Source organism: Alnus glutinosa, chromosome 6, assembly GCF_958979055.1.
Source record: "Alnus glutinosa chromosome 6, dhAlnGlut1.1, whole genome shotgun sequence".
Lineage (NCBI taxonomy): Eukaryota > Viridiplantae > Streptophyta > Magnoliopsida > Fagales > Betulaceae > Alnus > Alnus glutinosa.
In genome coordinates, this window is record NC_084891.1 from 23,401,096 (window position 1) to 23,425,491 (window position 24,396).

The 24,396-nt window shown below is 41.4% G+C and overlaps 1 protein-coding gene across 3 annotated transcripts; it reads right to left on the bottom strand.

The window, feature by feature from the left end:
• Positions 1 to 552: 552 nt before the first annotated feature.
• Positions 553 to 24,133, bottom strand: LOC133870910 (uncharacterized). 3 transcript variants are annotated; one of them, XM_062308186.1, is made up of 6 exons: positions 23,025 to 24,133; positions 5,037 to 5,178; positions 2,635 to 4,962; positions 1,271 to 1,726; positions 787 to 1,128; positions 553 to 701 (listed from the first exon to the last, which is right to left on the bottom strand). In XM_062308186.1, the coding sequence occupies exons 1-4, from the start codon at positions 24,062 to 24,064 to the stop codon at positions 1,355 to 1,357; spliced, it is 3,882 nt and encodes a 1,293-aa protein (XP_062164170.1). In that variant the 5' UTR covers positions 24,065 to 24,133; the 3' UTR covers positions 553 to 701; positions 787 to 1,128; positions 1,271 to 1,354. The 3 variants fall into 3 exon arrangements, with proteins under 3 accessions (XP_062164170.1, XP_062164169.1, XP_062164171.1); XM_062308185.1 differs by having other exon boundaries at positions 553 to 1,128; XM_062308187.1 differs by lacking the exons at positions 553 to 701; positions 787 to 1,128 and having other exon boundaries at positions 1,589 to 1,726; positions 2,533 to 4,962.
• Positions 24,134 to 24,396: the final 263 nt, after the last annotated feature.

The following is a 24,396-nucleotide window of genomic DNA, read 5'->3' on the forward strand; positions in this document are numbered from 1 at the left end:
CTCTTCATCACAAATATATTAAAATGATTAATTAACTCATATTATATAAAAAGAAATGAACAAAACCATCTTTTTATTTCTATGGCTAACAAACAATTCATTGCTATTATATATAAGCTTTTTGTTTAAACAAGGAAAAAAAAAATGCTTATGGTAAAGGATACAATCAAAACTCAAGCTGTACCCTCAAGCCCTAGATATGCTCTACTGTCAACCACAAGTAAACTGGCATTCAATTTCTGGCAACATGAAATTAAGTTTCCTGACAAAACCTCGCCTCCAAAGAGCTCCTGTGAAAATATTGGTCGGGTTTTCAAATCATTCTCTCGGATTTCCCTCATGTCGTATACCTAAATGACTTTTCAAAACTTGATTAATGCCTCGTAGCCATTGCAATTTCAAAATTTTCCATACCCCAAACTGAACTGTGCCTAAGGTCAGAAAAAAAAAATTCAAATTTTCTTGGAAACCATTTTAAGATCTCCTGCAGAGAGTTCAACACACTTCTCCCTTCACTATTTGCGAACAAAACTAAAAATTGAGCCTGTGGCATCTCTAGAAGAAAAGTATCTTATTTTCTTGGAAAACCAGAAGTCATCCAAGTCAAATTTCCCCAGATCTGTTCCTCTCTCCGACACTATGAAGATCATATATGATCTTGAAGATTACAGAGGTAGTAGTGAGTTGGAAAGTCGCAATGTCTGCAAGCGAAGGAACCATGGCAAATGCTCAGGATAAAAAAAGAAAAAAAAGAAGTCCTGTAAGTAGCTAGTTTGGAGAGCTCACTTTAAGAGCAAAAAGGTTATGCAAGTACTTTTCCCCAGGTCAGCCAAAAAAATCATTCACCATACAGTTGGCAATCCTATTTCTTTCTTGTGAGGGGTAAAAGATGGGTCCTCAAATTAAAAGGAGCCCCATAAATCTGTCGTCAGTATTCTGATAAACAATCATTTGGACCCAATGGGGAAAGCAGAAAAATGAATTATGCGTTGAGTGATCTCCAGCAAGAAACAAAAGAGAGCACCATACCGGAATAGCAAAATCAAGCTCTTGCATAGGACCACCATGTGTAAACTGACAAGTCTATCAATATACCATTGTTATCTTCCAACCAGTGTCTGCCATTGCCTGGAAAATATAAAATCATTAACATCAATATTAATTGTATCTTTCTTCTTATTGGGAGGGGGGAGTATCAAAAACCTTTTAAAGGATCAACCTATCCTGAACATAGAACAGATGCATCCATGCAATTACGCGTAGCAATTACCTCGTAGCTAAAATCTTATTCTTCACAGGAAGTTGGGTATATGAGAAGCACATCCTTACGGAAGTAAAGAGGTCTCGTTGACAACTACTGTAGATTGGCTTGCCTGGAGTACTTAGCATTGCAGGTTGTGCACATAAAACCCACTGAACCTGATTGCATTTCAGAGTTGACAGATTCTAGGTAAAATTCATTTCTGCACCAGACACACACAGTCCTGACTTGTTGTCTGCTCGCTAACTTTGGCAACAAAGGCAAAGCTTCCTTTGTAAGCCAATAAGGGGAATCTAAACCCCCCATCTCTACATCATATGACAAAACCTTTGATTCCTCAGTATGAGAGCTTCCATGCAATGTCAGGAAATTGTGTTCCAGATTTCCTGTCCGACTTGATCTTAGCCCTTCCAAACCTGATTTTCTGTCAAATCTCTCATTAGCACAGAAAAATTTGTCTCCACCCTGTTCATTAACATACAAAGGTAGAGTGTGATTATTGCTTTCAACCAATACCAATACAACACAAAAGAACCTTTTCAGCCTTTAAAGCAAATGTTAACAAGTGAAGATCAAATCTTTACCACCGAGAAAGGGGATGATAAGGATTGGATCCATGTAGCACAGTCAGGGATGCAAAATTCTCTCTAGGCAAGCAATCTAATTTGTGCTTGCGAGTGTTTGTGTGGGTGTGCATGTCTTAAGATATGCAACCAAAAGTTAACAGGGAAACCATAATATCCTTGCTGTAGGAGGGATAGATCACCATAAAATCAAAGGTTAATAGATGCTTTTGGTGCTCAAAGTTTCTGACAGATTTAAATTGTATCCTATAATTCTAATTGTGTCAATTATGTCCTTTAATTTTTTAAGATCCTTCAATTTATCTATAAAACAGGATGTTAGATCAACTAACAGAAACTGCTCACCTGGCGACATAAAATTTTTTTTTTAAAAAAAAATGTCACCATATTGGTTGCCACACTAAAATTTGTCTTGGTATAGATGCAATTGAATCATTTTAAAAATTTAAGGATTTAATTGACACAATTAGAATTATAGGGGATGCAATTGAAATCTATCAGAAACTTTGAAGACCAAGGCCATATTTCAAACTAATTTCAAATAATTAAAAAAAAAACAACCAAACTAGAAATTGAATTTCGGATATAAACTGAAAGCCTATGAGTAATCCTATGGCATGTTCATAAGGGAATCCAGGACACACACACACACAAAAAGAAAAAAAAAATAGGTAAAAAGAAACTTACTGAAGAAAAAATATTTAGTGGTTTAATCTCATCAAGTATCTAACATTTCCATATTTATCCCCATCGACAACCAGTTGCTTCAAAAATAGCTATGCTTCATACCTTGCTTGACATTACATCAAAGAGCGGAAAACATCCAGATGATTGCACCAGTGGAGATGAAGTATTGGCTAAACCACTCTGTTGGATATTTTGTTCAGTAGTTCTCCACATAGGCTCTGCCATGGAATCCTCATTTGATTGGGCAAGATCCCCAAAATCAATCATTAACTCATCCTCCCTAGGCTTCTCCATGTCTTCTGTCCTGTGCCACTCCCACACTCTGTTCATATAGACCCTATTCAACTTATTTTCAATTTGGTCAAAAGCAGATGGACAAGGAAAGCTGTTTTTAGAACCTCTTTCATGTTTAAGCTCCCCCACTGTGCTTCTATAAACATCAGTTACCTTATTATCAGCGGAAAATGTTTGTTCATTCCCAGAAAGAACAAGGGAACAACCTTCAGAACTTTGTCCCTGCATAGTGCATGGCACATCTGCATCCATTCCTTCCTGGGTGCCAAGAGCAAGAAAAACTTCAGTGTCCCAAATGCTCTTAACTTTCTTATGTCTAGCCTCCTCTATTGAGCTACAGGAAACCCTATTCACATTATTTATATTATCATGGTTTTGTTCGTAACCAGACTGTCCAAGTAAACCCCTTTCAGACGCTCCTCTTACCTGTTTAAGCTCGCCCATTGTACTATTGCAGATGTCATAATCTTTTAAAACATATCTATGCTCATCTGCAGATGAAACAAGTAAAGAGCCTTTGAGACATCTTTCCTGCTGACTGCAAGCAGTAATATCCGCATCTACTCCAGTTTCATTCCTGTCAAAAGCAATATTTAACTCGTGATTCTTATGGCTACTGACTTCATCAAGCTTAAGCCCCTCCACTGCACCACTAGAAGCTTTATTCCTATTATTGTAAAAACCAGATTTTTGCTCATTAACAGATGAAGCAAACATATGGCTTTCAAATGTTTTTCCTCGAAAAGGTCCATCCAGTGTCGAAGTTGGATTCTTATTTGCACTATTTTCAACAACACATTGTTCATTGCAAGATGAAATGAGTAAACAGCTTCCAGAACTCCCTTCTTGCTCACTGCTAGTCACAGCTTTATCATTTTGTGAAGCATGATTACTCCCAAAACCAACTGTAATTGCATTGTTCCCAGAGATATTTACTTCGTCAAATCTAGGCTCATCCAATGCGCTAGTAAAAACAGAATTCAGATTACCTCTAACAACACTTGTTTTCTCATCAGCAGATGAATTACATAAACCACTTCCAAAACCTCTTTCCTGCACAGACTCCAACATGGAGGAACTCAAAATTCCACTCCAATTATTTACTAAAGTTGATCTGTGTTCATTCTTAAATGGAAAAAGTGAACAGCCTTCAGACCTACATTGCTGCTTGACATTAGGACAAAGATCCTTGAGCCCACTGTCATGATTTCCAAAAGCAGATACTGACTCATTATTCTCAAATGTATGACCGTCAATATCTTCACCACTTTCAGAACCTATCTGTGGCTTTGGATCCTCTACTGACGGGAAGGATACCTTGATCACATTGTTTTCAACAGCAAAAGTTCTCTCGTTTCCAGGTGGAGCAAGCGACCTGCTTTCAGAACTACTTTCTGCGACATTACAATTAATTCCACTATGAATGCACTTATGGAGGTTTCTTTCATAAGAAGATTCACAAATACTTCTATTCTCATTAACAGAAGCAGTTTCATTTACTGAGCGAGCATTCCATCTATCAACAACAACAGTATCCACATCTACCTTCCCCAAGTTATCATTATTCATGTTACAAATTTTATCCTGCTTATCACTATGTTCCCCAGCTAAAGCTTGGTCATATTTGTCAGCCTTTATGGTTTCCTTGTCATGAGATGAAAGAATAAGTGCATGACTATCCATATCACCACAAGTTTTGATGACAGCATCTGCTTTTATTAAATCATGAGAAAAACCAGAACTCAGATCGTCAATGGCTTCAATGGAAGTTTTTGCCCTTGAGGTGTCAACGGTCTTCACATAGTTCTGCACATGGACCCCAAAATGGCCATTGTATTGTTGCCTCTCATCAAATATTTTATGGCAGAGCTTGCATTCATATTTTCCATCTTTAATTATTACACCATTTGCAGCATTATTGGGAGCTGATATCAGATGGTGTGCTAAATCATTCTTCTCATCAAATGTTATGGTGCATTTGTGGCATTTTAAAATTTCCCCAGTTTGAACCCCCGGATCCCCTGTCTTCAAGGTGTCCTGCTTTGCAGAATCAGTTAATATAGAAGTCATGGGTGGTGGTGAACAGCTAACAAGATCATCAGCATTCTTTCCATCTTCAAGTTTAAGAGCTGCATCCTGTAGCAAACCTTGTAAATACAAATATAAACGAAATAATATGGGTAAGACGAAGATCCCAGACACTGACTTACATCTCCGAGATCCATTTTCCTGGCCAACTGAAAATTTTCATCAATATGACCAGATCTTGGTTGGCTTGCATCTTGGATTCCAAAAAAGGTAAGCAAGTATGAAGAAACTTCCTTGCACGACACAAACTGGCGTCCATTAGGGCTGGATGGTTCCGAAGTAAGGAAAATTGTGTAAGAATAACACAACCATTAAAACTAAGAAAGCAAGAATAAGCACCATAATTCGATGAAACTAGCTTTGCATTTCTATTCAGCATGCACTCTTCTAGCCATTATAAACTAGAAAAAACAGAAGAGAAGATACATAGCTATCTCAACAGATTTCTTGATATCTAAATTAAAACATGCAAGGTTCAGTCACTATTATTACCATATCTGCCACAGTATAATGAAACAACACATCAAATAAAACAAAACACACACACACACACACACACATTTCAAGGTGAGATTGGTGCTACAGCTTTCCAAAAATCCATTCACTTCATAAGTTTATGTGCCCTAAGTTCAGCAAGTAGAATCAACTTACTTGTGTTATACGTGCAGTGGTGGATCTGGAAAATTTTCCATGGGGTGGGGCAAAGACTAATTAACACTGTATACAAGTAGATTGAGTGGTGATTGACCAAGTCACGAACACCTCATATTGATTCATAAAGTAGTTTTATATTTATTAATTGTTGAGTCAAACTAAGTACATACAATTGATCCTCCTATAAATTAATGATCACAGTGGATAAAAAATTATTTCATTTTAGAATTATTAATTAGTTAAAATTCTTTAAAACTTATATAAACCAAGCAAATTTTCAAATTTAGAGTACTTCTCATATAAAAATAAGGTTACTAGATACTTTTAAAGTCTTATGTACCTTTCTGTGAAATAACACAAAATTCAGAATCTATGTGCCGGTTTGGCAAACTTCTTGGAAAGTTTTTCCCTTTTCAAACAATAGTGTTACCAAATGCATTTTCAGATGTACCCCCAATTAACACACTTTTCAAAAAAGAAAAAAACAAAAACAAAAAACACTTTTCAAAAAACTTCCACCCTTCATATAGGAATGTTTTAAAAATACATGCCCATTTTTTCAGATGTAGAGTCTAGTCTTTTACTTAAAATAAAAAATAAATAAATAAGTGGAGGCTGGCCTCCATGGGTGAAGGCCGCCGGATATGTCTGGCAGCCACTGCTGAAGGCCGTCGGCTATATCTGGAGGTTCCACGACTGCCTCCAAATCTACGTGGCAGCTCCACAGTGGTGGCTGTTCCCAAATCTGTGTGGCGACCATGGTCTAGCGCCCCACAATGGCCGCTGCTAGATCTACGTGGCAGCCTCTAGCAGGCTCAAAATTTGTTTTGGCTTCTTTTTTTTAAAAAAAAAATAATAAAAAAAAAAATAGTTTCTTGCTTTTAACAAACACTTCTTAGTTTACCAACAAACAAAAAAAAAATTCTTTTATGGACCCCACAGGCAGCATTTTTCAAATATGGCCCCCACCGAAAACACTCAGTTTTTACTATTTCAAAAGCTCTTTTCAAAATCTAAACCCAAAACACTTTTTGAAAACTTTACCAAACAGAATCAAGTTTTAGAAAAAACTCATACTTTTGCACTAGATAAGGTTCAACTTGTTTTGTTTCTTCATGTCTTAACTTGCTTTGTAAATTATGCATGTATAAAACTCATAGTTGTGGTAATGTCTTCCTGATAATGTGGCTGAGTTGGCTGGAATTCTGGGTTGTGGGGTTGCGTCTCTGCCCTTGAAGTATCTTGGTCTTCCTTAAACGGGGCCTCTCATAAGGCCAAGCATATATGCGATGGTATTATTGAGAAGATAGAATGTCGATTGGCTACTTGTAAAAGGTTGTATTTGTCTAAGGGTGGTAGAGTTACCCTTATTAAAAGCACTCTTTCCAATTTACCTAAGCACTTATGTCCCTCTTTCCTCTCCCTACGGGTGTTGCAAGCCATATTGAGAAGCTTCAACGTAATTTCTTATGGGGTGGACTATGTGAAGAATTCAAATATCACCTGGTGAGTTAGTCCATGGTTTGTACGCCAATCTTTGAGGAAGGGTTGGAAATTAGGAACTTGTTGAGATTCAAGCATGCTCTCTTAGGTATATAGCTTTGAAATTGGTGCTAAAGGCTTGACAGAGAGGCTTGGTGGAGAGTGGTGGTGGACGCCAAAAATGATAGTTCATGGGGAGGGTGGTGCTCTAGTGAGCCTGTTGTGGCGTATGGGGTGGGGTTATGGAAGAATATTATGAGGGGTTAAGAGAAGTTTTCAAGACATACCAGATTTGAAGTGGGAGATGGCTCCAAGGCTAGATCCTGGCATAATCTATGGAGTGAGGATATGGCCCTTAAGGAAGCCTTTCCAAGTTAAATTGGTATTGCGTGTGCAACGGATGCTTCTATTGCAGATCACACCAAACTTTCTAAAGGTTTCATTAAGTGGAAGGTGAGCTTTGCTAAATCGGCTCATGATTGGCAGGTGAATGTCATTGCCTCATTCTTCAAGGTATTGTATTTAGGGATAGTGAGACGGGAAGGTAAGGACAAGTTGTGGTGGACTGGTGGGTCCCTTCCAAAAGAAGGTTGTTTGCTGTTAAATTTTTTTACAGTGTCACAAGTTGTAATGATGGTTTCCATTTTCCTTGGAAAAGTGTTTGGCGGACCAAGGTTCCGTTGAGGGTGGCCTTTTTTGCTTGGTCGGCAGCCCTAGGAAAGATCCTCAACATGGACAAACTTCGAAAGTGGCGTGTCATTGTGGTCCCTAGGTGTTGCATGCGTAAAAGAGATGAGGAGTCCATATAACACCCAGAAAAATTTAGCATTTTCTTTTATATGAGAACCCAAGGAAAATTGTTATAATATTAAGTATTATTAAAAGAGATTAAAAGAGACTAAAAATTATGCATTGCATAATATTAAGTACTTTATAAAAAAATTTGTATAATTTCTGTAGAATATTCTTTATACAATATTAGGTAAAATATATATATATATATATATATATATATATATATATATATATATATATATATATATATATATATATATATATATATATATATATATAATATATGAACTTTCTGGAAGGGAGCTAGTGAGCTACTTTTCAAAAAAAAAATTTTAAAACTCTCTCCTGAGTATTAGTCCTAAAACAAATAACACATGAATTTCAAAGCCTTAAATGTGGCTCAAGAGAATTTCTGCTACCGCCACTTTGCAATTCCTCACCGACACGTTGCAACTCACCCCCATCCTTTTTTTTTTTTTTTTTGATAAGTAAGAAGACTTTATAAAAGAAAGCGTAAGGTGCTCCTAAGTACACAGGAAGTATACACAGGAACAACCAAAGCTAACCCGCAAAAATCCACAACACCAAGGCCCCAGAACGAAAAAACCAAAAAAAACTACATAAGGACCCAACTAAGAACAAGACTACCCGCCAAGGCACAACAAGCCTACAACATGTGTGCCTTGCATTTCCTACGCCTAGAGTGATTTTTCACGTCACTGTAATTGATGGAGCTATGCAAATTCAGAAACTCCCTTTTTCCTTTAGACTTCTGGCGCACAATCAACTGGAACTCCTCTTCCATGGCATCCCGAATAGCCATGGCCTCATCCCCAAAATCCCCATCCATCGCCTAATCTAAGGGCAAACCATCCCAATAATCATCTTCTTCCTCCTCCCACACCACAATCTCCCCATTATGATCAAAATCAATTAGCCAATTCCGGGATTGGAAGAAACCATTTAAGCAACCATTCGGAGGGGAGCAACTCACCCCCAATCTTCACTTCTCAGTTTACCCTATTACACGTTGCAAACATGCCCATTGTTCCTAGAGATACACAGCCACGCAGAGGCCTTCTCCTTCCTTCATATGCTCAATCGAAACCCTCTCTTCTCTGCACGTTTCAAAAGCCAACGAACAATCGTATAAAATCCCGAAAAAAAAAAAAAAAAAAAAAAAAAAAAAAAAAAAGGCACAAGTACCTTCCGGAAGCTTTTCCTCTTCATTACTTTAATTTCACTTTGTTTGTGAGTTTTTTTATTTTATTTTTTTTATTGTGGTTATAGATGCACGTTTTTCCCCCTCCTTTTCTTCATTCTCTCTTCTTTTTCTTTTCTTCTTTCTCCCCTGCCCTTCCTTCTTCTCGTTCTTTTCTTTTCTTTTCCATTGAGAGACCGAGAGAGATGGAGAGAATCAAAGAGAACTTGAGGGAGACATGCGGTGGGCTAGCCACCATTTGGGGCGAACGACAGCGGGTCAAGGCCCGACGCCGGTGAAGCCAAAAAGCTTGGAGTTCTGGCTTTTTCTCGGTACCCAAACAAGTAGGAATTCGTTTTTGGGTAAGTTAAGTTCTTAGGCCTTAAATTCCATTGTTGGGTTTGTTTTCTAAAGAATATTTTTTGGAGAAACCGTATGGGTATTGAAGAATCTTGTGGGTTTTGTTTTGTGTAGATTTCGATGGCAACATAATGGGTTTTTGAAAACTTGATTTGTTTCCGCTGTTTTGGTGATTGAAGGATTGATTGGGTAAAAATTTTGGGTTGTTTGTGAAGTTTTTCGGTGAAGAACCGAATGGGTATTGTCAAAAAGATTGAGTGATTTGGGTTGTTTTGGGTTTTCTCTTTCTCTGATTAATGGCTGAATGGGTGTGAAATCTGTTGTGAAAATTCTGGGATTGTTGAAACTGAAACTGGGTGGGGTGTTTTTGATTTTTTTTCTTGTTGATGGCCGAATAGGTACTGTGGAGATTTGGGTATGATTGTGGAGTATATTCTGTAGAAAACTGAATGGGAATGAGAGTTTCTGGGATTGAAGTTTTATGGGGTTGTTTTGGCTGAAATACCGAATGGGTGGTTTGATTACTTACTTTTAGTCATTAAGCTTTTAAAAAGTTGTTCATCAGAAATAAGAATCTTAAAAAAAAAAAAAAAAAAATAGTTTTCTCTTTCCTCTGAATCTGGGGTTGTGTATAGATTATCTTATAAAAAGCTTGCAATGTATGGTTTATGTGGAATGTGCATGGTGTAGTTACTGAAACTTTGATGGGATATTGATAGCATGAAACTTGATTTTCTTTAAGATATTCTTGGAATCTCTAAGCTTATTTTTGCAATTTATTTAGGTAGAAGGTCAAACCAACGCCATTGTCAAATTCAGGTAAGTAGACACAAGACCAAAAACCCCAACAAATTTTATTATAAATCTTTTGAAAAGTGTTGGAGATTTTATAAATCATTCACTTACATGATTTGAAATTGTTTTTAATGCCAAGTTTTAATCATTCATATGTCATTATTTAAGAATTTCACGTGTTATAATTACCTTATTTTTATGATTTATGCATGACTACAATTATGAATGAAAAGAGCTCTAAAAATTTTATAGTATATTATCCAATCATAGAAGAGCTTACAAAATTAAATGAAATGTACATGTGCACCCATGTTTATTAAATGTTTTAACCCTGAGGCACTACTATAGTCACGAACGGTACGGGATCGGGGTAGCGTGGCAAGCACACCAAAAGACGATTACGAAAAATGTGTGAGCTATCGGCCGAGTGGCCTTCACCTAGGGAAGTTCCCAACCCGATAGCTCTCCCCTGTGACAACCAGATGAGCTTATAGGTCCATTGGGACAAGCCAACGTGCACCGCTCATGGTAAAATTGTGGAGTTGGGTCAAAGGGTGAAACAATTATTTTACAAAAAGAAAGAAATAAAAGGAATTACTTAATTCATTTTATAATGTACTTACTTTTTTTTTTGATAAGTAAGAAGAAAATTTTATTAGAAAAACGAAAAGCGAAATCAAGTATACAGGGGGTATACAAGAGAGACAATTAAGAAGAAGAAGAAGAAGAAGAAAGCAATACAAGGAAATCGTTATAACTAATCTCTAGAGGTACTAAATACGCAGCCGTCCAGGAGTACAAAGAATGAAGAAAAAAGGAAGTGAGCTCCTCTATGGTTCTTTCTCTGTCCTCAAACTGTTTATCGTTGCGTTCCGTCCACAAGCACCACATAAGACAACAAGGAGCCATCTTCCACACGACCGCACTACGGGACCGTCCCCCCGACCACCAACATGCAAATAAGTCTATCACCCGAGAAGGCATCACCCAATACAGACCGAACCGACTAAGGATGACATACCAAAGAGCGCGTGCAACCTCGCAATGAAGAAGAAGATGATCCACAATCTCCCCGGTCGTTTTACACATGCAGCATCTATCAATCACAATGACACGCTTCTTTCTGAGATTGTCCAAGGTGAGGATTTTCCCTAACGCTGCCGTCCAAGCGAAGAAGGCCACTTTCAATGGGGCCTTGGTCCGCCAAATACTTTTCCAGGGGAAAAAAGAAGCTTCTTTGCAGGCAAGAGCCTTATAGAATGATCTAACATCAAAAAACCCTTTGCGAGAGAGGGTCCACCAAAGCCTGTCCCCCCCATCTTGAGTCACCTTGGATGCATACAGTAAGGAGAAAAAGGAAGCCATAACGTCCACCTCCCAATCGTGAACATCACGGAAAAATCTGACATCCCACTGATAGGAGCCACTTACCACTACCAAATGGTCTTCTACCAAAGAATCCTTGACACAAGCTATATCATATAGAACTGGAAAGGCTTCCTTGAGGGACATCTCTCCACACCAAACATCATCCCAAAAACGAATTCTCGACCCATTACCCAAGATAAGTCTGGTATATCTACAAAACAAGCTCCACCCCTTCCTAATGTTCTTCCAACTCCCCACACCGTGAGACCCAAGGGGATCTAAGGAACACCAACCAGCCCTAGTAGAGCCGTACTTCGCATCCACCACGGATTTCCACAGAGCTTCTCTCTCATAAGCATAACGCCACAACCACTTCCCTAACAGCGCCTTGTTGAAAATTCTCAAGTTTCTTATGCCCAAACCACCTTCAGAAATAGGATGACAAACCTTGGACCAACTGACCAAGTGGTATTTGAATTCGTCGCCTATGCCACCCCACAAAAAGTCACGATGCAGCTTCTCAATGCGACTAGCAACACTGGAGGGAATAGGGAATAGAGAGAGAAAATATGTAGGAAGGTTGGAGAGAGTACTCTTTAAAAGGGTAACCCTACCCCCCTTCGACAAATACAACCGCTTCCAGCTAGCCAACCGCCTCTCAATCTTCCCTACAACTTCATCCCAACAAGACTTAGCCTTGAAAGGAGCTCCCAACGGAAGACCAAGATACTTTATAGGAAGAGAGGACACTCCACAACCCAATATGTTAGCCAGACCGTCCATATTATCCACCTCACCCACAGGAACCATCACAGATTTGGCCAGATTAATCTTCAATCCTGACACAGCTTCAAAAGAAATAAGAAGCATACGAAGATAATGAAGATGATCAGAATTAGCCCCACAAAAGACTAAAGTATCGTTTGCGAACAATAGGTGAGAAATGTTAACAGCTTCGCTGTTGCCAGAACCCACAGAGAACCCTGAAAGGTAGCCCTTTTGAACAGTAGCGAAGAAGAACTTACTAAGAGCCTCCATCACAATGACGAACAATAGTGGTGACAGAGGATCACCCTGTCTAAGTCCACGAGAGCTACTGAAAAAACCGGTTGGGGAGCCATTCACCAGCACAGAGAATCGCACCGTAGATATGCAGTGCGCTATCCAAGAGCACCATCTCTCCCCAAAGCCACATCTTTTCAACATATACAGTAAGAAATCCCAGTTAACGTGGTCGTAGGCCTTCTCAACATCCAACTTACAAAGTAACCCTGGTTCGCTGGATTTGATTCGACTATCCAAGCACTCATTGGCAATAAGAACTGAATCAAGAATTTGCCTGCCTTTCACAAAAGCATTTTGAGGGGATGATATAATCTTCTCCACCACCTTTTTGAGTCTATTTGCAAGGACTTTTGCAATGATCTTGTACACACCACAAACAAGACTGATAGGACGAAAGTCCTTTAGATCCACAGCCCCAGACTTCTTCGGAATTAAGGCAATAAAAGTGGCGTTAACACTTTTAACAAACTTGCTTTGAGAGTGAAAGTCCCAGAAAACCCTCATAAGATCTGTCTTGATCACATCCCAGCAGTCTTGGAAAAACGCAAGAGAAAACCCATCTGGACCAGGTGCCTTGTCTCGATTCATGCTTTTCACCACCTCTAAGACCTCCACCTCCTCGAAAGGAAGTTCTAAAGAAGAGGCCTCAGCTGCATCCAAGGTGTCGAAAGCAATATTATCCATTCTAGGTCTCCATGGGAAGGGTTCTGTAAAGAGAGACTCATAGAATTGAGCCACATGTTCTCTGATAACCTGCTGGTCGGATGAAACAGAGCCATTGATGGAGAGCGACTCTATGGAATTAGACCTCCTGTTCGAGTTAGCAATCCGGTGGAAGAATTTAGTGCATTTATCACCCTCTTTCAGCCACAGAACCCTAGACTTCTGTCTCCAACTAATCTCTTCCTGCAAGGTAGAGTTCTCCAGATCTCTGATGACCTCACATTTCCTCTCCTTTTCTTCAGAAGATAAACCTTGTTGTTCCTCCAACCTATCAAGAGTACATAACTCTTCCATGTGCAATTTTTTGCGAAACTCCACATTGCCAAACTCCTGTTCATTCCATCTCTTGAGATCAACCTTTAAGGCCTTAAGCTTTTGAGTGAAGATGAAGCTAGGAGAACCCTGGAAGCGATAAGATTCCCACCAAAGCCGAACCCTATCCACAAACCCTTCAGCCTTCAACCACATATTCTCAAACTTGAACGGTCTGGAACCCCATTGAATGCCACTACAATCCAGAAGGATAGGGAAATGATCAGAACACAATCTAGGAAGCCTTTTCTGAATAGACCCTGGAAACTTGACCTCCCAATCTGGAGAGACAAGAAATCTGTCAATACGAGACCATGAGGGGTTCTCCTGATTGTTGGACCACGTGAAAGTCCCTCCAGCGAGAGGAAAGTCCATGAGGCCCTGCTCGAAAATAAAGTCTGAGAACTCCATCATAGTAGCGTTAAGGCGACCTTCCCTAGACCTTTCAGCAGGAAAACGAATGACATTGAAATCACCCCCAATGCACCAAGGCATCTCCCACCAAGAAGCAAGGCCAGCCAGCTCGTCCCAGAGCAATCTTCTAACAGAGTCAAGGTTAGGACCGTAAACCCCCGCGAAAGCCCAAGCAAAGTCATCGGCAACGCTCCTAAAAGAACAAGCGACAACAAACTCCCCCACATACACATCTAATTTCTCAACAACCCTTCTATCCCACATGATAAGAATACCACTAGAAGCCCCGCATGAGGGTAAGTAACACCAATCAACGAAGTGACATCCCCAAAGGCGCCTCACTAAGCTGTTGGAGATGAACTCCAATTTGGTTTCTTGCAAGCAAATAATGTCTGCCTTCCATTGTCCAATTAGGTTTTTAACTTTCAATCGCTTGCTACCCTCATTTAAGCCCCTGACATTCCACGAGAGAATTTTGGGCTTCATAAAATACCTCCAATCGCCCTCCCTTTACACCTACTCTGAGAGCTGCTTCTGCTTCTCGCATCATAATTAATAGAACAAGATAATCTATTAAGTTCTCTATTGAACTTATTGCCCGCTTTCAGAGAAGAACCCGTCTCCTTCTTGTCATTTTCAGCAAGGATAGCCTCGAACACGGCTGAAAGCTGACCTTCATAGCCATCACACGTGACCCCCACCGACTGGCTATACTCCATAATCGCCTTCAAGAAGTCCATTGGAGATATTTTACCGGATAAACCCCTGAAATTATCACCCGGACAGCAGCACAAAGGAGCCGGCTCTTCCTCCGGGGGCTCAATAAGCTTCATTCCATTCGTGGGCCCCAAACCGGAAGGGGAGAAGAGAGTAATAGAGGCATCTTCAGCTTCTAACTCCGAGGGATAAAAGCCCGAAGGCATCAAAGGATCCAACGAACTCCGACCAGCCCAGACAACCATCACTGAGTCTGAACCCATCCGAACTGTGGCAGGGACTTCCAGAATTTTAGGTACAACCTCCAACCTAGAACCGGGTAGCTTAGACCCAATATTAAGAACCGGCTGGGAGGTTAAACTTTCCAAGGCAGGGACAACAGTCAGCCCTCCAGCGCAGAGCCGAGGTGGGCATATGCCGGTGTCCACCACGTTGATGAGTTGCCCGGGATCTAACTCCAACAGCTTGGAGTAGCATGCTGGAGTTTGGATATCGAGAGGAGCAGAACCACCACCGTCAGTCTCTGTGCATCCCGCAGACTGCATCGCACTCCTGGCTATACCCTTTTCTTCCTTTTCTTCCCTTGTATCCGCATCTATGATAACAGGACGAGACCCCCGCTCTGGCCTGGAAGCAGACTCGACGCATGTGATCTCCAAAGACGTGATCGTCGTAGGAGGAAGACAGAACCCGCCAGAAGTCGACGCTCCCTCCGGAACACTCCCACCGGAACCCGACACTGCCAGCGGTTCTGTTACTGTAGGCGTTACTATAGGCGTAGCCCGATCAGCTGTAGAAACACTTGGGTTGGGCTTAGATTTCGGAACCCAACAAGTCCTCTGCTTTTTCTTCTTTCTGTTCTTTTTTCTCTTCCGCCTGTCACCATTGGGCTTGAAGCCCGGCCCAACCAACAACAGCCCTTCACGCACACTACTCAGTGCTCGGTCCACCTCATTTTTCAACTTCTCCAGCTGGCTCTGCCAGAGCAGCAGGGAAGGTAGCGTGTCTTTCCCTCCAAACTTCTGAAAACCGTCGCTTTTTTCACCAAAGGAGTAGTCTGACTTGCCTCGGAAAACAGCATGGGACTTTGCTTCCGATATAGGAAAACTCCTGTCCCCCTGCACAGTGTCGAAGGCATAACGGTCATGATGGTCTTTACCCAAGAGTTGCTCCGGCTGAACCTTCTTCAACCCTTCCTCCTCCGGTCGGCGAGGACCTGTGCATAGCACTTCAGCGTAAGATGGTGCTTTGTCTGTGGTTGAACCAGTAGCAGCATCAGTGCCGGCTCCATTAACTTGAACCCGCTCCATCGCAGGCGGAGGTCCAGTCCGTACCAGAACTTTCCCTGCTGAGTCTGAGAGGAAGTCCCTGGTCTTACCCAGCTCAGCCAAGAAACTGCTCCATCCCCACCCATTCCGTCCTTCAGGAATGTAAATAATCCCTTTCAAACCTCCCAAGGCATAGGCTGCTACTTCGATAAAACTTCCAGCTGTGTTGCCTCCTCTCCTAACAATGAAGACCTTGGACCCCTCCCTGAAAGACCTTACAAAATCCTTCCCTGTAAACCTCAGCACACTCTCCAGGGTCGAGAGCAACCATCCACAGCTCTGGGCACCAAGCAGTACGAGCCCTGAAAATCTCCTCCTCCTTTCCTCCACTCTTACCACCGAAGCACCTTCTATCACCGAGAAGACAAACGTCTTGGATTCCACACAGCACCACCTCTCCATTCCTAATCTACTCTAAAGATCCTCAATTAAAATTAACTAATCAAAAGAAAACCATTTCATCCAACAGCTTTTTACTCCACCTGGGAATCTTACTTGAAAGCAGATTAACAAGAACTGTCAAAAAGATAAATCAAACAGCATCTTATGACATCCAAGCAGTGAGGACATATCCAGTGAGATTGGGAACTCCCAGTAACCTTATCTTGGAAATGGTTTTATAATGTACTTACTATTCTTGCTTTAATTGTTAATTCTGTTATTCTGCATAAATTATTGCTGTGCATGACAGAGATTATAATATAAAATCTGTATAGCATGTTTTATAACATCTGGTGTTGTGGTTACTTACTAAGTTGTTAAACTCACCCCTTCTTATAATTTTCTTTTCAAATGGCTTTGTTTATAATTGTTGAGGGCAAGGATACCGGTAGGCCTCTTAGTAATTAAGGACCCATTCATCTGGCCCTTTGACTGGGACACTTGGACTTATTGCTTTGTGGACTAGCAGAAGTAGTAGCAGTAGTAGTACCTGGGACTCCATTATAGACTGGATCGCTTGGAAAAAGCCTAAATAGTGCAGCTTTTGTTTATGTAAATTGTACATCTTCTGATATTTTGTATACCTTATAGTCTTATGTATAGGGGGACTCAGAAAACTGTGGTAACAAGGATATGACCTTCCTATAGTAGTTTACTTTTGTTTATACCTCTTTTGAAAGACTCGTAATGGATTATGGATTCCCAATTTATATGTTATGGATGATGTTCTAACTCTTTCGCACCAATTGCCTCTCCCATTTTTCCCTTGGGCTTCATTGTATTTGTTTATTTATCATAAGTAGTAATAAAATATATTACGAATTCATTTAGTTCGTGTTTCCCCTTTTCACCTTAAAACGGGGGTATGACAGTCCGTGGACCATCTTCTTCATTGTAATGTTGCTTGTGCCATGTGGAATGTTTTCTTTAGTCGTTTTAGGCTGTTTCAGGTTATGCCTGGACAAGTAGTCGACTTATATGCTTGTTGGCGGACTGCCGACAACACTCGAAGTGCTGTTGTGTGGAAGATGATGCTTTCGAGCCTTTTGTGGTGTCTATGGAGGGAAAAGAATTACAAAAGTTTTGAAAACCGTGAGAAAGACTTTAGAGAAAATTAAGTCTTTATTTTTCAACACCCTATATCTTTGGACATCTGCTTTTGCTTCTCCTTTGGTAATTAGTTATCATGATTTTCTTGTTCATTTTGCTTCTACTAGTTAGGTGGCTTCTCTCGTATAACTCTGTGTACCTGAGAGCGCCTTATACTTTTAATGACATCTCGATTAAAAAGAAAAAAGAAAAAAGAAAAAAAAAGGATGTTATGGATGAAAAACCAAGAAAAGGCATTTTAAATTGTAGGATCAACGAGAGATTAAATGTCACTGTGAAGAGATTTAAAAAATACAGAGGAGGACATGTGAATAATGGTGGTAAAACCATTGAATATGCATCACTATTAAGGCAAGGTACAAAAACCTAAAAGTACCTCCCACTGTAACTGTATACATATTAGACCAATTCACATGAGAAAGAAGTCAAATGATTCATGTATACTCCCAGTATACTAAAGGGCGTCTCACGCTTTTAATGAGATTGGCTTATTACTTATCAAAAAAACAAAAATTGAGAACAATCCTTGATATGGCTGCATCACAATCTGCTTGGGTCAAATTGGTTCAGGTCAAATACAGAAAATCCAACAGGCCACAACAATCATCCAAATCCATAAAATAAAGGCTAGTTCAGGTTCTAGCTCATTTTAAGCTAATTAACTGCCTTATGCTAATAGTTTCTTCAATATGACGAGACAACCAAGGTTCTCTCTCTTCATCTCCCCCGCTCTCTTTTTCCTCCCCCTGCTAGCAATGGCGCGTGTAGGCGCGTCCCGCTAGAGCTTGGTTCTGGTTCGTTTTTGCTGGGTGCGACAAACTGGTTTTCTCTGATTTCTCCTTTTCCAAGCTCGCTTGGTGCTAGTTTTTGGCTAGTGGTGTTGAGGGGCTGTTTCATGGGTATGTCTCCATGGTGTTTCTTCTTGTAGCTCTTCAGACTTGGCAAAGATGGAGCGTTGTTTCTCTATGGAAGCTAAATGTTTCTCCTTTTCGGCGAAGGCAGAAGCGTTTGAACTTCATGGAGGAGAGGAGGAAGGGGGTTTTGTTTTTTTGGGTCTCCAAGGTTCAGCATGGTTGATGGCCACTATTGAGGAGGCTTTGAAGGCTTCAGTGAAGGACTTTGTCAAATATTTCCGAGAGGATGTAAAAGCCTTGATGGTCCGAGGGGGTGGTAACAAGACCGGCAGCTACCAAGAGGTGGTAGCCTACGTTGAGGGTGATCGAAAAGGGGCTATTTGGCTCGTTGAAGGCAGTGAAGGTTGGGGCTGGTCTCGGGTTGTGGGTGAGTTGCCGAAGATGCTTACTTTTCTCGGATCAAAGGCTCGGTCACTAGTTTCTGAGGCATCTACATCGGAGGGGATACAGAAGGGGGGTGTTTCATCCCGTCATCTGAGTGGGGTTTCTCCATCCTTTGCAGAAGTGGTTCGGGGGGAAGCCGCTTTTCATGTCAAGCATCCTGGGCAGCGGGGTTCAGAGTTAGAGCTGCGTGGGTTGGATCTGCTTTCGGAGGCGTGATGTAGGGTGGTCGAAGACGGGAGAATGGTGGTGAATTGCCATGATTTGGAGGAGCAACTGCACGGGTTGATGGAGAAGAATTTGATTCCAGTCTGCTTCCATGGTGGCGACGAGGCTAGGGAGAAGAAGAAGCTAGGGCTTTATCGTTCATGGAAGAAGCTTCTTGAGTGGCTTTGGGCTGCTTTGGACCGGGTTTCAATTTCCGGGTTCAAGAGTGCTGGGCTAGGATTAAGGCCATGGTGAAGAATATTTCTGCAGTCCTTGGGTCTTCTTCAATAGATGCTACTCTTAGGCTTCTCTGCTGGTTCAGAACCCGGTTACATTCCTTCCCAGCCTGAGACGTCTTCAGTGGCTTTCCTAGCCATCTCCAGGGACTCTGCAATTCAGCAGTTGGGGTCTTCTCAGAGTGTGATGAGTCCTATTGATTCTGGGTTCTCTTCCCCCACCCACCCCCCACCCCTCCCCCCCCCCCGGGGAGGTCACCAAAAGTACTATCTTCGGCGCTGGTAAGTAATGTTGTTGGGTCTTTTTCTTTGGGTGCATCTTCTTTGGCTGTTGCTTGCTCAATTATTTAGTCCTCCGACATACAGCCTCTGCAAGTATCCTCTTCTTCTCAGTCTTGCATCACCTCCTCTCAGTCTTTTTCAGGGACGGCTGAGTTGGGAAAGAGGTTGTGTCCACTTCTCCTGTGTTGTCGAACTCTAAGCCGCTCCAGAAATATTACTGAAAGGCTAGGGAAGCCAGAGAATTGCAGCATATGGACGAGAATTTTTTGCTGATTCTATGGAAGCTTTGAGGCCAGCTCAAGGGCTGGGGTTTCTATCTTTGCTTCCGAGTGATCCAATCGAGAAAGTAGCTGTTGTGCTTCCAGTGCAAGATAAGGGTAAGTCTCCCTCTCCGGTGAGGGATTTTCTTCGGCATGGTTTCTCAACCCGAGCCCGGTTGTCACTCATAAAGTGTCGGTCGTATCTGGGTCGACTTCGGTTGTTAAGGGAGGTGCGTCGACTTCAGGTTCTCCTACTGCCATTAAGAGAGAGGATTTCAAGGTGAATGGTTTGACCGAATCTCAAAAGTGGTCAGTAGGTTTTGGTCCGTCTAGGGAAGTGGTTGCGTGGGAACAGGGCAACGAGGTTTGGGGTGGGGAGGATGGCAACTCTCCTTACCCTTTGGGTGTTTTACCTCTCGATTTGGCCTTGGATTAGGAGTTGGATTGTGATGAGGATATCGATCTGTCATTGGCAATTTCAGAAGCCATTGAAAAGGACTTCCATCGATGAGTTAAGGCAGCGCGTCCAAAGACCAAAGGTAGGAGGAAAGTTTTGAATCTGGTAAGCTCCATCAACTACAGTAATTCTAACACGTCCTCCCAGTGTAGGAAAAGCAAGGCGCACATGGTGTAGGGTTGGGGTCTTCCGATGGTTTTGGGTTTGAGGGCTTGGGTTTTTTAGGGTTATTGGGTTTTCTTTCTTGTTGTAAACTGCTTTGGTAGTTCCTGTGTATACTTCATGTATACTTAGGAATGTCTTACGCTTTTTTAATAAAACCTTTATTACTTATCAGAGAAAAAAAAAAAAAAACCTGCCTTATTCAAACATAACAAGCTAAACCAAACCTTCCCAATCAACAGAACATAAAATCTGCACACAAGCATGTCAATAAGAGGCAGGACCTGGATAATAATAAGCTGTGCACATTTTCCAAAAAAATAATCTGCTTGAGACTTATGGCTTACAACTACACAAGGGAAAATTTTCAAAGGTAATAGTCACGTTCCATAAATGCCAAACATTGCACTAGTAATGAATAGCTTGGAATCAATGGAAGGGAAAGAAGAACATAGACTAAGGCAGTCAAAAAAAATACACCACGACTGTGAGATAGAGCTGGGTGGCAAAATGGTTTGAGTAATCACCCACAAGTTAGTTTAAATTTTTATTGAGTTGGGTGGGGGAAAAGGCAAATGAATTCAAGGAAGAAATTGCCTTTAACAGTGGAATGTAAAATAAGTCCAAAAATACAAAAACATTAATTCTAACAAGTAAAATAGATAAATTGTTATGGGCCAAATCATGGTTAATGTATTTAATTAGTAGTTGTAGAATTAATATGTTTAGTAGTTGTAATTTACGTAATTGGGGGTAATTGTTAATGGGTACTTGTCTTAGGGGAAGTTAAGTGTTAGTGAGTCTCAACCATAGAAGTTATCATATGTTGTGGGTAGTGAGTAGTTATTTCCAGCATTCTTGTGGGTAGTTATTTGAATCATTAGTATTTAAATTCAGTATCATTAATAGAATGGGTATCAAGAGTATTATTATCAAAAAACCTGTGAGGTTATAGTCGTGTGCTAGAGGAAGAATTGGCCCCTTGAAGTGCCAAACTATCTTTTATTACTTTTTATTGTTATTTCATTACAAATTTCATCACCAAATATCCAAGCCCATAACAAGTGGTATTAGAGCCGCGTTCCTGCGACAATGGCAAAAGGTACACGAATTTCTAAGTTAGTAGAAGCAATGATTACGCTCAGAGAAGAAAGTGCCTTTGATGACCCTGTTAGAGCTCTCATCAATCTTAAACAAACATCAACAACTGAGAAGTACCGATCACAGTTCGAAATACTATTCGAGGTGCTATCCATCGGAATCTTCAGAAGTTCGACTGAGGAGTTTTGGCTGCGTATGTTCATCGGTGGTCTGAAGGAGGTGTTAAGAATTATTGTTGCCATGCTGAAACCTACCTCACTAGGAGCAGCATTTGGGCTGGCCAGATTGCAAGAAGATGAGATTCTAAAAGAAACCTTGAGTCACATGCACAAAGAAATGATAGAAGTGGAGAGCCAAGAAATTGATGAAGTGCATGAAGAACACCCCACACAAGTTCAGCCGCAAGGGACGATCCTTGTTGGAATGTCTTCTTCCAATTCCGATTCATCATCAGTAATAGTTGTTGCATCTAATACAATCATTGTTCTTGGCAGTCAAAGAGATGATCTAGCTATTGCAGATGACAAAAAGCTCAAGGATGAAGAGAAGTTTGTCCAACCAACCAGTGAATACAATGAAGTTGATGATGAGCAAGGATCGACTTCTCAATCACTTGAAAGGGCACACATATTGAATGGCTAATAGCTTGGGCTAAGCTGAATTTAGTTAGAAATAGGTCCATTCACACTACACCTTGTGGGCAAGGTGCTTTGAAGGGGTGGAGTTTGTTATGGGCGAAATCATGGTTAACATATTCAATTAGTAGTTGTAGAATTAATATGTCTAGTAGTTGTAATTTACGTAATTGGGGGTAATTGTTAATGGGTAATAATTGTTAGTGGGTACTTGTCTTAGGGGAAGTTAAGTGTTAGTGGGTCTCAACCATAGAAATTATCCTATGTTGTGGGTACGTTGTGGGTAGCGGGTAGTTATTTCCAGCATTCTTGTGGGTAGTTATTTGAATCATTTGTATTTAAATTCAGCATCATTAATAGAATTGGTATCAAGAGTATTATTATCAGAAAACCGTGAGGTTATAGCCGTGCGCTAGAGGAGGAATTGGCCCCTTGAAGTGCCAAACTATCTTTTATTACTTTTTATTGTTATTTCATTACAAATTCCATCACCAAATATCCAGGCCCATAACATAAATTGTGTGAAAAATCATGATACGCAGCACAAGAACTCCCATAAGGTACTTAAATTCAAATTACTCTAACGTTCTACTTCTATAAATTTTCTTCTCCTTTTCATCATCAGAAATATTTTACCAAATCAAAATCCAATTTCAGATAAATAAAAAGCAAAGATAAATTGGTAGAGTAAGAAAAATCATCATAAAAACCTTATATATCGGCGACAATGCAGCCATACACGGCTGGCTCTCTTCTTGACAGTAAGCATAAGCTTCCACCCCTCAGGCAATGCGTCGCCAAAATCGCTAGCCAGCACAATCCTCCTCCTCCTACTCCTATTCATCGACTGACCAGGCAACGCACTCAAAAATCCTAACAACTCCGCCTCGGTCTGCAACCCTTCTGTCCTCCTCTTCAACTCCTCGCCATACGGATCTTTCACATTTGCCAATGCAGCCACGTCCGCCACATCCCCTTTCTTGTTCACCATCTCCTTCTCTTCCGCCACAGCCACCTCTCTCTCTGACTGACGGCTCTCGATCATTGGATTCTCCTCCTTTCGCGGTCGCCCGCGCTTTCGCTTGTTCTCCCCCCCGCTGACAAAGATAGCGACTGGAACATTTGGCTCGGCCTTACGCTCCGTCTTTGGCTCAATCCTCCAATTCTCATTCTTCCGTGGCCTCCCCCGCTTCCGCTTCTGCTCTCCAGCAGCACCATGAACAACGTCAATCGGCACATTTTGCAAGCCCGCACTGGACCAATCCGGAAGGGCATCTTCAAAATCGACTGGGACCGTAACTAGGTTATCGTCGTCATCGGTGGTGGCGGGATTTTCGGCAGTGGGAGCTTGGGCGGCGAAGAGTTGTTTGAGAAGGGAAATGATCTGGGAGTTTTCTTCGTAGAGCGGTTCGGGTATTTGGCGCGTAGTTGAAAAGAATGGGGTAGGGGTGGGGGTGGGGGTGGGGGTGAGGGTGAGGGTGAGGGTGCGGGTAGAGGCAGGGGTAGGCGTGGATTGGGGCTTGCGAGGAGCGAGGCGGAGCCTAGAGTAGGTCTGCTTGCGGCTACCGGCGGATTCGTTGAAGACGGAGCGGTCGATTTTCGGGATTAAAACGTCGTCGTTATCGTTGGAGGAGTAAGAAGAGGAGGAGCAGAGGGAGAGCGAGTAGAGCTCGGACTGAGAGAGGAGGCGGAGGTCGATCAGAGGGAGGGCTTCGAGGTGTAGGTGGTCCACGACGGCAGCGGAGGCCATCACATCGGGTCGCGTGTGAGAGAGAGAGAGAGAGAGAGAGAGAGGTGTAACTGTTCGGGAAAAGAAGCAAGTGGATGAATGAGTGATTTAATTGGAGGGGACGAGACGGGATTACGCGACCTGAGGTGTGGAGGCGCCACGTCGACTTCCGCCAATCTATTTTCAAGATTTCGTTTAGATTAAAAGGGATAATTACACTTAACTCCATGATTTATTCACGGTGTGGCGATTTATCCCCAATGTACCAAAATTGGTACATGATCCCTCGAACTTGCCAACATGTGACAAAATCAAGCTTCCGTCCAATCGACCATTCGTTTGGACGAAAAATC